This window comes from Ailuropoda melanoleuca, chromosome 1, assembly GCF_002007445.2.
Source record: "Ailuropoda melanoleuca isolate Jingjing chromosome 1, ASM200744v2, whole genome shotgun sequence".
In the NCBI taxonomy this organism is placed as follows: domain Eukaryota; kingdom Metazoa; phylum Chordata; class Mammalia; order Carnivora; family Ursidae; genus Ailuropoda; species Ailuropoda melanoleuca.
Window position 1 is genome coordinate 109,946,243 of NC_048218.1, and position 12,864 is coordinate 109,959,106.

The 12,864-nt window shown below is 54.9% G+C and overlaps 1 protein-coding gene across 1 annotated transcript in view; it reads left to right on the forward strand.

Annotated features, from left to right (window-relative positions):
• ADCY1 (adenylate cyclase 1) overlaps positions 1 to 12,864 on the forward strand; it is a 108,622-nt gene that overhangs the window by 30,337 nt on the left and 65,421 nt on the right. Inside the window, exons 3-4 of the mRNA XM_011229861.3 lie at positions 5,083 to 5,201; positions 9,502 to 9,613. Coding sequence (XP_011228163.1) covers positions 5,083 to 5,201; positions 9,502 to 9,613 — 231 coding nt within the window. The remainder of the gene's footprint in view (positions 1 to 5,082; positions 5,202 to 9,501; positions 9,614 to 12,864) is intronic.

Below are 12,864 nucleotides of genomic sequence, written 5' to 3' on the forward strand. Positions count from 1 at the left end.
GCCAGCAGGTGGTGGTGTCACTGTTTGCTGTTGTAACACTTCTGATAGGTGTGTACTGATGTATCACGGTGACTTGAATTTGCATTTCCCAAGGGGCTCTGACGTTGAACATCTTTTCATGTGGTTATTTGCCATCTCTGTGTCCTCTTTGGAGAAATGTCTGTTGATGTCTTTTGCCCATTTTCTAACTGGATCGATCTATCTATCATCGATCTATCAATCTATTGTCTATTAATCATATCAGTGAACCTATCATGTCTATGTATCTATCTGTCTATCATATCTATCATCTATTTATTTATCATTATCATCATCGAGCTGGGGAGTTCTTTACATATTACAGGTACTAGTTCTTTGGCAGGTATGTGGTTTGCAAACATTTCTTCCCTGTCTGTAGCTTGTCTTTTTATCCTCGTAACTAAGTTTTTTTTTGCAGAGCAAATGGTTCTGATTTTGCTGAAGTTGGGTTTGTCAACTTGCCCTCTTATGGCTTGTGCTTTTGGGGTCAAGTCTAAGAACTCTTCGTCTGGTCCCAGATCCCAAAGATTTCTCTTACGTGTTTTGTAAAAGTTTCAAAGTTTTATATTTTACGTTGAAATATTTGATGTATTTTGAGTTAATATTTGCATCACGTGTGAAGTTTAGATCCAGGCTAATTTTTTTTTTTTTTTTGCCTGTGGCATTCCAGTTGCTCCAATGCCATCTGTTGGAAATGCTATACGTCCTCCATTGCCAGTTGTATTGAGATATCATTGACATATAACATCCTGTAAGTTTAAAGTGTGCCACGTAACGATTTGGTTTATGCATATGTTGTGAGGTGACCACCACAATAAGTTTAGCTAGCATGCTTCACTTCACAGAGTTATGCTTTTTTTTTCCCTCTTGATAGGAACATTGAAGACCTACTCTGAGCATTTTTTCTGTGACTTCCTCACTTGGCAGGGAAAGGGGCCGCCGCCTTGACACTTCCGCGTGCAGTGGGAAGTCCAGGGTCCACACTGGGCCTCTGTTGGGGCGCGTGGTGGTTCCTCCTTATTGCCATGCTGGAGAGGGGGTCTGGCTCCTGCCGGGACGGAGGAGCGGGAGAGCCCTTGGTCTCCCCTGACTCTGAGCAGGGTGTGTGTGCTACCGTGCAGAAAGGCCGGGCTACTGGTGTCCTTGTGCGCTCGGTCCTCCTCACAGCGGGGGAGTGTGGACGTGTGCAGGAGTTTCATTGGTTTCCCTGCAGCAGAGCCATTGATGTCTACAGTTTTCCTCTCATGAGGCTGCCCCTCTCCTGGCCCTTTGGCCAGAGAGAGCTGGGTTTGCGGGGAGCGCACTCTGGTGCCTGCTGGCGTTTCTGGATATTTCTGGGCTGCCTCATCTCCAGCTCTCAGTCTGGGGGACGAGGCAAACGGAATGAGTCTGGGCTGCTCCCCAGTCCCCGCGTCTGCATCTCTTTCCCTCTGTCTTTCGGGGTCTTCTCATGACTTTCACATGTAACACCCGGGACTTGAGCTGGAGGAGGAAGAGGAGGGCCAAGTGTCCTGGCAGCAGAGTCCTCACAGCTGTTCCTTAAATACCGAACGCTTTTTAGGAATACTGTGTTCATTTGAAGTCACAGGTTGATCGTCAAGATAAATGTAGTCACGTTCATGGGACGCTGGGATGCTTTGTAGGCTCCATCTTCATAAATCTTCCCTTTTGATTTCTGGCTTTGTATTTTATTTTGCCAGTTGGAAGGCGTCCGTGTTTGTGTGCTCCTCACGCAGCGTTCGCAGTGTGTACTGCAGTTTGGGGCGTTAGGCTGGGCTGGAGATTGGATGTGGAGTTCAGGTAATATCGTTATGATGTCAGAGAACGATGCTGTCCCAGGTTTCGCTGTTTGTAATCGGGGACGGGTCCTTGATCTTGCCAGATGGTGTTTTGCTCCCAGTGGGAAAGTCGCATGCTTTTACTCTTGGTTACGTTGTCGGCTTTAGGCACCATCGCTAATCTCATGGGTGGAGCGGATGCTGAGCCTTTGGTCAGAAGGACAGCCTGCCCTTTGGAATTTCATATGACAATGGCTTATGCATGCGGGAGCGCTCTTTCCCTCATATTTGGGTTCCAGGGAGGCCCATTATGGTTGACGTGGCAGAGCTGATCCATGCCACCCTGACAACCCAGTCTCCATCTGTTAACTGGTCTGCCATTGTTAGTGCGTGGCCCTCATCCTCATGAACCAAGGTGGTAGGTAGGGAGCCGGACATCATAACTATATCCCCAGCAACAGAGGGAGAAAAGGAAGAACAGGCTATCTTTAAGGAACATTCCAGAAGTCCTCATGTGGCCTTTCAAACCCTAAATCGTGGGCCTCTAGCTGTGAGGGGAGGCTGGACAATGAAGTGTTTATTTTAGGTCACCAAGCCCCAGATGAGAGCAAGGGGCTAGTCGTGCTAGAGGTGGAAAAGGGATCTGGGGACAGTGGCCAGCTCTGCCTCGGCCTCTCTCCCAGCGCCTGATGCCACTGCCCAGTGTTTCCAGCATGTTGCCCTCCTGTCCCCTCTGCCTTTTCAGGTCCTCCTTCCCTCCTGGTGCAGCCCTTGGTCTGCGGCTGACTCAGGTTCCCTATCCTACCTCCAGATCATGCAAGGCAGCTGAGGTGATGGAGAGACCAGGTCCTAGAGGTGTGCCAAAGCCGGCGTCCTCGGAGAGAGGGTGGTTCCAGGGTGATGGGGAGGAGGGTGTGATGCACGTGGGGGGAAGCAGCCGCCCTTGTTTGATCTGATGTAGCATTTTTGTAGGTGCAGATGAGGGATTTAAGAGCCGAGCCCTGAGCGGTGGGCCTCGGAAGTGTGGCAGGCATGATGGGGAGTGGGGCCCTGCAGTGCAGTGACCCCTTCTCAGAGCACCTGCTCAGGAAGGTGTGGGACTGTCTCCCAGTCTGATGTGACGGAATTCCAATAGGGCTGAACTGATGGTCCCAAAGAGGCAGAGCTGGGATGCAAGGGCAGGCAGCCATCCTTTTCCCCAGGGACCCTCCGTGCGGGGCACTCAGGTGTAGGTACCGCCCCTGAGCCCCTAATTGTGGCTCGGCGGCCCAGGTGGCCCAGGGTGTGGGGCCCCATGACATTGGGTCTTCCCCAGAAGAGAGCGTGAAGCTGCCCTGTGTGCTCTTCGGGCCCTTTGTGGGCGGCCTTCTGTAGTGTCCGGCTGCATCTGTGTCCCCACCTTGTGCCTCAGGGCATTTCCAGAAGTTTCCAGGTGTTGGAGTTGCTGATGCTGCTCTTGGCCTGTCCATGGGGTGGCCCGAGTGAGCCCCGCTTGGGCTCCCTCCACCTCTGGCACCGCCAGCCACCTGCAGACTGTGTCTCAGTCTCGCCCCAAAAGACCCCCAGCTAAGGAGGGGGTGGGTGTCCACCAGCCAGGCCCCAGTCACCCACCAGCTCCCACGCCATGTGCAGTGGCTTTTTAGCCCCTGGGGCTGTCCTCACATGCTCGGCCTGGACACTTCTGCATCTGGAGCCTGTGTGCTCGGCCAGGACTCGGGGGCATCTCCCCCCAGGTGACCCGATGTCAAGAGTGGCCAGAGGCCATTGCACTATTGTGATGTCCCTCCTCTGCCTCGGAGTCTGTCCCTTTGGCAGCTGTGTGTGTGGGGCTCAGGGTGGAGCAGCCTCGCTCGGGGCACACGGCTCCGGGCACAGGCTCCGGGCCCAAGACCCGGGCCGGCCTGACCCACACTTGGCTCCTCCCAGCATCCTGTGGCGCTGGGCCTGGCCTTCCCCCTCGGCAGCCTACGTGGAGATACACTCCCTAGGGAAGCTTCTCAAGTGTGTGGGATACATTGTCCCAGGCACAGGAAGGGTTCTGTGGAATCTGGCAAGAGGGCTGGAGCCTGCACATCCCGCCCCAGGCCTCCATGGCCTCCATGGCCATCATGGCCATTTCCCAGAGGCCTGCTGGGCTCTGTGTGACCACTGTCACTGCTGTTGCTCTGATCATCCCCCTGAGGTCGTTACATGGGATTATGGCTGCTCCAGGCAGGGACGTGGCCTCACAGAATGGATCTGTGGTCCAGGAGAGTCACTGGCTGCCTGCTCTGGGCTGGGGGATGCCAGGTGCTCGAGGGTTTTGCTAGAGTTCCTCTGGTGATGGGACAGGCTGTAGCTGAGGGGTTGGGGGGGCCCAGAGCAGAGCCTGGGGCTGGAGGGATGGAATGAGGGAGGGGCTTCTCTTGCCCTGTCTCTCATGTGTTTGCACTTGTAAGCAGGTTGTCCTTCCTAATTCTACATGGGATTTCAACCCCGATCTCTTGTTTGCTTTCCGAAGCAGGGTGGGAAGGGGAGTGAGAGAGACCGAGGGATGGGCCTCTGATGCAGGTGTGACTGGTTGGTCAAGGGCCAGTGGGGTTGAGGTCAGGCAAGGATCCCCGAGAGGAAGAGAGGCAGAATCTGGATGAGGAAACTGAGTCCGTGAAGAGGGATGGAGTCTCTAGGGCAGCAGGGCTCCTCTGGAAAAGCCTGGGTGTTTGTTTCATTCTCGGGGGGGGGCGGGGGTGGGGAAGAAAACATCTCACCCCCCTAGAGAAGGAAGAAATCAGAAGAGGAGACCAGGGGGAAATGCAGTGTTGTCTGTTTATCTCCATGAGATCAGGGGACCCCTGCTGGTCCCGGGGAATGGGCTTTTACAGCCTGTCTTGGGATCCCTCTCAGGCCCGTGTTGGGCGGTGGGCTGGGGAGGGAGGCCGGGCCATCCTGGTCAGAGGCAGTGGTGTTTCCTGCCTGTGACCCCTGCTCGCTGTAGCTGGGGCACACGGGTGGGTGGGCAAAGGGGGAGGGTCGCCACGGTGGCCTGGGTGTTCCGGAGGTGATGCTGGTCCCTACCCAGTGCTCTGGGAGCGAGTCACCTGTGTAATGACAGGCCAGGCCTGGGCCCAATGTGCTGGGGCTCGGGGGCCAGGCAGGATCTGCTGGACCAGACCGCATGCTGGCGCCCGTGAGGAGGGTCTGCAGCCCTTCATGCAGGGCAGCCCCTCATGCACCAGCCCCGGTGGAGTGATTGAGGTCTCGCGGGGAAGCCCCTGTGGTTTCACACGGGCCTGTCTCTCCTGTCCAGGAGCGGCTGCTTATGAGCCTTCTGCCCCGGAACGTTGCCATGGAGATGAAGGAGGACTTCCTGAAGCCCCCTGAGAGGATTTTCCACAAGATTTACATCCAGCGGCATGACAATGTGAGGTAGGGCTCGCGCTGGCCTGGCGCTGGTGGGCCTTGGGCTCAAGTGAAGGTGATGGAGGAGATGCAGGTGGAGGTGGTGGAGGTGATTGCAGGGGTGGAGGGTGATGGAGAAAGAGAGGGGGGAGGGTGATGGTGCGAGTGTGGAGGGAAGCGGAGGTGGTGGATATGGGGGCTGATGGACGTGGTAGAGAAGGTGATGGCGATGGGAAGCGAAGGTGGGGGTGGAGGTGATGGTAGAGGGGGGAGGCCATGGGAAGATGGGGGTGGAGGACCCCCCTTTGAGGGGAGGAGGGGTCAGATGTGGGTCGGGAGGCCCAGGTGAGCACCTGTCTGCCAGGAAGCCGGTCCCATGGAGGGTGGGGCTGGAGAATTCTTGGGTGATGGGTGTCACAGCTGCTCTGTCCCACTATTCCTCACCTCCCATTTCCTGCGTGGGCTAGAGAGGGTTGGCACTCTGTCCCTGAACTGGTTTGGGCGGCGGAATTTGGGCTGACTTGGCCCATATCAGGGTAACAGCTGAGCGTTCTTCTGCTTGGTGCCAGGGCCTGGGGTAGGCGTCCTCTTCCTCACTCTGTTCCTCTCATGGCAGCCCCAGGAGGGAGGGATTGTTCCCGATTTACAGGTGAAGAAACAGCCCTAGGGTGAATCAGCTTGCCCCAGACACACTGTGAGGTCTGCGTGCTTGTTTTTAAAGATCCAGTTAAAAATAATTTTATTCCGTTCAATCGTGCATTCCCTTTAAAAGTACTTAAACTAGCTGAGTGTTGCACTTTACATAAGTGCCACTCAGGCAGGCCGTGGTGGTTGCCCCTGGGCCCCTGCAGACACCACAGGATTAAAATCTCCCTCTGTCTGTGTTGAGTGCTGTGGACTGAGTCCCCACGAGCTGGTGCTTGTCCATTTGGAATGAGCTAAGTAAGCTGCCAGCCCCTCCCCATCAGGGTCCGAGCCATCCCTGTGTGTGAGCCGGCGTGGCCAGCTGCTGCCTGGTGAGCATACTCACTCCCACTGCTGTGCCTCTCAGAAAGGACCAGTGTTGTCCTCTGGAGGACGCTGAGCCCAGTAGGGTTAAGGTCCCAGTATGTGGGGCCAGCGTTTCAGCCCCGGAAGCCCAGGCACTGTCACCTCCACTTGCAGGTGAGGAAACTGAGGTTGAAAGCGAAGCCAGTGAGTGGTGGGGATGGGGCCGGGCCTGGGATGGGCTGCTGCTGACATCCACCTAGACTTCCCATTCACCTACTGTCTCTCCTTCGTGGGTAAGGACATGGCACAGTGACCCAGCCCCCTGCTGAGACCAGACCACCAGAACAATCCAGGGAGTGCCTGGGGGGAGGGGTGTAGAGCATCTGCACACAGCAGAGAAGGCATCAGATGTCAAGGACCTCCTGGGGCGGCAGGTGGAGGTGAGCCTAGTGCACGGGTGCCCATGTGCCTTTCTCTCCCTCTTTTCTGGCCTGGGACAACAGACACACATGTGGAAAGTCACCATTTCCTTGTGAGGCTGAAAAATCTCCACCCACATCCCCTGGTGGATGCCTCACTCCCAGCAGGTGCAGGTGTGACAGCTCTGAGATAGGAGAGGAAGCCAGGGTGAGAGATGGCTTCCTACAGCCCAGATGAGAACATCTTTGACCTCCTCACCATCCTTGTTAGAGTCCCTCACTGGTTCCTCATCACTCCAGGATTCAAGTCCCGAGTCAGTACACCATTCACAACTAATAGGCTGATGCCACCAGGAACAGAGGAGTAAGGACATGGGAAAATCCTCTCCTCCATAGAAGCAATGACAATACTGACAAAAACTGTCAGAGTCAACATTGTCAGAATGCTGGAAATGAACCAAAGCCTTGCAAGAATCCAGGAATATTTATTTAAGAAAAAACAGCTAAGTCTTGGTAAAAACAGTGAACTTTGTAGAGTTCTGACTTACCCTGTTCCACTGTTTTTAGCTCCACAATAGCTTTGAAAACCAGCAGCTGCAATCACAGTGAAAACCTGTCCACTGACAGCCACCTGAGGGGACAGAATGGGGTTGGGCTTTGAAAGATTCTCAGAGAACTATGTCATTATTTGACTGGCTGGGAATTCCCTGGAAAGCCTTGCTCATGGCTTGTCTTTATTTGACCTGACTCAACACTCAGTGTGAACAGCTTTTGCCCTGGGACATTTGTTAAAAACAATCAGCGACAATTGTTTAACATCAGAGCTGTCAGAGGCAGTGATAACAGCTGAGGCAAGCAGCAGGGCACTAAAAACTTAAAACTGGGGAACGAGATGTCTGTCAGGTGCTTTGAAAGGCTCTGGGAATATTTCTGCGAATCAGAAGACCATGCACAAGGGGAGGGCTGTGTGCATGCTCAGGAAAGACCACGAGGACCCCCAGGCCGTCCTTGAGGTCTTGAGGCTGACCTTGAGGCTGTGTGCAAGCAGGAAGAGCAGACTAAGACAGAATTGGAAGCTGCCAGGCTGAGTGTGCATCATCAAAGACTGAGAGAGACCTACTGGCTCCAGGCATGTGAGGAATTTTCTGTCCAGTCATTAGCTGACCACTAGGCTAACCAACCAGAGATTGTAATGGCCCCACATGAGGAAGAAAGCAGACTTTACAGAATTTGTCAGAAAAGTCACTGAACTAATAACAACGTAGCAACAGCAACAAAAACAACCCCAATCCTGAGGTGGGGGGGCGGTTCTGATTTTCAGAGTTGCCACATTATATTATCCAGTTTTCCGTAAAAATATATGCAACATGCAAGAAGACACAAATGTATGGCTCACAAAGGAACGAGAAAAGCAGCCAATAGAAGGTGTCTCAGAGGAAGCCCTCACATCAGAATTCTAGACAAAACTAAATCACCTACTTTTTCAAAGATTTTATTTATTTATTTGAGAGAGAGCATGAGTGGGGGAGGGGCAGAAGGAGAGGGAGAAGAGACTCCCATCTCACCAGGGAGCCCAATGCGGGACTTGATCCCAGGACCCCGGGATCATGACCTGAGCCGAAGGCAGATGCTTAACTGACTGAACCACCCAGGTGCCCTTAAATCACCTATTTTACATACATTCAAAGAACAAACTGTGTCTAAATAAAGGAGAACATGAGAAAGACTTCCAGAAATTACAACTTTAAAAAACACTATAATTAAAACAAAAAGATCACTGTGGGGGCTCCACATGGAGCAGATTTGAGCGGGTTGAAGATAGAATTGCTGAACTTGAAGGCAGACAATTGAGATCATGGAACCTGATGAATGGAATGAAAAAAGGGTGACGGAGAGAGAACAGAGGCCCAAAGACTCCGGGGACACTGGCCTGCCCAACAACATGCCCATAGTGAGTCCCGGAGGAGAGGAAAGGGGCAGAAAGAATATTTGAAAAAAAAATATGCCTCCAAATGTCTCAAATTTGATGAAAAATGCTCACCTACACATTGAAGAAGCTCAGTTAGGACACACACAGAGAGCCACTAAGATCCAGAGACCAGGAGAGAAGTGGGAGAGAAGTGACGTGTCACTGCCAACAAGACCAATGTATGATTTTTCATGGGGAGTGGTGGAGGCGGGGACTGGGGGTGGCACGTTCAAGGGCTGAGCTAGACTGTCAGGAATTCTGTATCCAGCAGAAATCACAGTGATGGCACCGCTGTGCTGCATGTGGCTTCAGGGCTGTAAAGTGTCCAGGAAGGAGCCTGTGTTTTGGGGGGGTGGGCACTGTTGTTTAGACCTGCCCAGCGCTGTAGTAAACGGATGCCCACACACCAGGCTTCCATCCCACCAGGTGGGGCCCTGTCCCAATGCAGATCCAGCGGGCCCCTCCGTGAAGCTCTGGAATCCACAGTGGGGCTCCGACAACACTGGGGCTCCAACGACACTGGGGCTCCGTTGTCTCATCAGCCGGCAGGAGGGGAAAGGGGCGAGGAGGCCCACTCACTTCCTACAGGCACATCCCTTGTGCTCGCTGGCCACTGGTCATAGGTCATCTTGGGTTGGGGGCAGGTCTGGTGGCCGTGGAGCTGTGCCCCACCTGTGTCCTGGGGTGTCAGCAGGAGCTCTGCCTGGCCCCAGCGTGTCACCCCCCCATGGCTGTGAGGGCACCCCCCACTTCCCCCAGCCCCCGGTGCTGCCGCCTGTCAAATGGGAACACGGACTCTTCCCTTCCAGCCCGCCCTGAGGAATAAACAGGTTTATTTTGGGGTGCTGGTAAAGGCAGGCTTCCGCACAGCTCTGGGGGCCGCGGGCTGCCCGGGAGGCTGGGCCCCGCGAGCCTGTGGAGGAGGCAGCCCGGTGCCTTTTTCTTGCAGCATCCTCTTCGCGGACATCGTGGGCTTCACGGGCTTGGCGTCACAGTGCACGGCGCAGGAGCTGGTGAAGCTGCTCAACGAGCTCTTCGGCAAGTTTGATGAACTGGCCACGGTAAGCGCCGCCCGCGTCGTGCACGGGTCACCGGAGCCGCCTCTGGGGCAACGGCGTGCCAGGTGTGACCTCCCAGACGGCCCTGCGCTTTCGCGCCGCCCAGCTGTCAATCACCCACAGCTCCCGCCTCACCACCCGTGATTCCTTTGCACAAAGAAAAGCGCTAGCCCTAGTGCGGCCCCAGCGCCTGAGCCGGTTCCAGGCTGGAGGGCGCTGGCTGGGTCGTGAGGCCCTGTGCGCGCTTCTCTGCCTTGCAGGTCCCTTCTGGGGTCAGTTGGTGACGTTTGATGATGCCAGCCCCCCTTGCCTGTGGCAGCAGAGCGCTGGTGTTTTAAGACCTTCCTGGGACAGGTTCAGCCCTGCAGAGATCAAGCCCAGGCCTCGCTAACGCCTGGGCTCTCGGTGCGCCTGGTGTCCTTGGACCTTGACACTGGCCTTCCCTGCCCTTCGAGGACTTGGGGGGGGACACAGGGACATGGAGCCACACCCACCTGACTGGCCAGCCTCCCTCAGGGTGGACCCAGAGGGGTCCTGAGCAGGTGGTCGTGGTGGGAGGGAGGGGTTAACTCTGCGCAGAGTCAGAACTTTTCTCAGGGAAGGTCACGGTTAAAGGACTTGGTAGAAAGAGTAGACAGATGTCCCCTTGATGAGCGAGGGGGAGGAGAGGCCCCCTGCCAGCGTGGCTCATACAGCAGAGTCACGAGGATGTCCCTGTGTGCAGGGCTGGGTGAGTACCACAACGGCTGCAGACGCAGGCCAGCCCCTGCGCAGGATGCAGAATGCCAGGCCCCGGCATTTGTCCTTGACTTGCAGGCGGAGTGGGTCGTGGTCACACTGGCTGCAGTTTTGGTGCTGAGCACAGGCAGGAGAACACTTGGCCTCAGGGGCAGGCGGCGTGAGGGACCTGGACGCTGCCCCCCCCTTTTCCTTGAGGGGTAGCAGGGATCCTGAAACATCCAGTTGTAAGGTCCCACTTGCTCTGAATGGGTCGGTGCTAGAACCCTTTCTCCTGTGGCACCCTGTCATTCTGTGGGACCCCATCTGGGGAAGGCTGCCTCATCTTTCCCGGGGATGAAAGTAGGAAGCAGTTCTCCACCTCGGGCCGGTGTGGCTTCTGGCCGTGACGTTGTTTCGCTGGGCGCAGAGCTGCCTGTCTGTGGTGCCCTGGCAGCCTGTGCTGGGGAGGGGCAGTCTCTGGGCTCCTGTCTTGGGGAGCCGCTGTGGCTCCGCCCACACAAGAGGCCTCCAGGGCCTCCTCCCTGCCCGACACCTGTGTTTTTGGGGAAGTATCAAGGAGGAGTGTGGAGTGTGAGCGTGTCTGTCCTGTGTGGCGTGTGGGGCTCGCTGTCACGGTGGGGTCTCCAGCACCTCCTAAATGCGGGTCAGAACGTGTGTTTTGTCCGGGGCCAGGGTGCCTGGTGGCCCGGGGCTCTCTTGGTGCTGCTTCGAGCTTTCCTGGGCCTGTGGCTTCCTCCTGCCCCTCCTGAGGAAGCTTCTGGATGAGGGTTCCGCTGGCCACCAGGACCGTCAGAGCACATGCTGCTGATGGAACGGTGTGCCCTCCCCCCACCGTCCAAATCTGTCTTTCCAGTGACCAGAGGTCAGCATCCTGGTTCTTGTGGGGACAGGTTCACTCAGTGACTCGGTGGTAAGCAGTGCCACCAGCCTGGTTGCCCCCTGCCCCCCTATTGTACCCGGGAGACTGTCCCTACCCCCACTCTGGGTCTCTTACAACGCACCTGTCCCCCGCCCCCAGGACAATGGGAGTCTTTATAGATTCTGATCTTGTCCTTCCTTAGACAGCTGATTTGTAAATGTCTTCTCCCTAGCTTTGTTCTGTTTATTTATTTTCTTAGTGCATGACCCTGTGTGCAGCCCACTTATCAGTGTCCTCTTGTGTGGGCTGTTGCATCCCCAGAGTGAGGGAGGGGTCTGCTGGACCTCCTGCTTCTGCTTGGGGGAGGGGGCACGGATGCCTGACGCTGGAGAGATGGGCCTCCCCTGACCAGAGTGGAGGGCGGAGAGGCTGTCCCAGGGGAAGCATGGTCTGGGTCTTGTTCTCCGGATGAGATGTCACCCGGGGGCTCGCTGTCCTGTCCCCTTCTTTCCTTCATCAGCTCAGGATACAGCTCCAGTCCTTGCCTGTCACTTTCTTCCTTTTTGAAGCAGCTGCTGGTGTGGCTCCCATGAATGCCACCTGCAGCTCTGAGCCCGTAGCCTCACCCCGGCCCAGGAGGGGCCTCTTGGGCTTATGTCCCAGCTGTGACATCACTGTCCCTTTGCATGGGCACCCCACTCGGGGCACACATGGCAGGCATCCACTGGGCCTCTTCTGGGGATGGCACGTGTTCCACGCGTCTCCTCAGGTCATCAGACTTGGGGCGCCTGGGTGGCTCAGTCAGTTGAGCATCTGCCTTCAGCTCAGGTCATGATCCCAGGGTCCGGGGATTGAGCCCTGCATCGGGCTACCTTCTCAGCAGGGAGCCTGCTTCTTCCTCTGCCCGCTGCTTCCCCTGCTCTTGTTCTCTGTCTCTGTCTCTCACTCTCCCTGTGCCTCTGATAAATAAATAAAATCTTTGAAAATATCATCAGACTTGCCTTATTTTTTTTATTAAACGTATTCCTAGGTATTCTATTCTCTTCGATGCAGTTGCAAATACGATTGTTCTGTTTCTTTGAACATTCATGTTCATGCACAGAAATACAACAGATTTCTGTATGTTAATGTTGCATCCTGAAACTTTACTGAATTCATTTCTTGGTTCTGACAGATTCTTGGTGGCCTCTTCAGGGTTTTCTGTAGACAATAAGTCATTTGCAGATAGAGACGGTTTGATTTCCTTCTCATGCCTGACTGCTGAGGCTGGAACTTACACTGTTGAATAGAAGTGGCAGGAGTGGGCCCCCTTGTCTAGTTCCTGATGTTGCAGGAAAAGCTCTCCTGTTCTCACTGTTGGGGACGATGTGTGCTGTGGGCTTGGCGTACGTGCTTTCACTGTGTTGAGAAATGTTCCCTCTGTACCCACTGTGTTGAGAGTTTTTATCATGAAAGGACATTGAATTTTGTCAAATGCTTTTTCTGCATCTGTTGAGGTGACCGTATGATTTTTATCCTTTCTCTTGTTAATGTGATACCACATGGATCGATTTGTGGATATTGAACCATCCTTGCATCCCTGGAATGCATCCCACTTGATCATGGTGTATAACGTACTGATGAAAGCCTCTGTTTGCTCCTGTTTTGTTTTGTT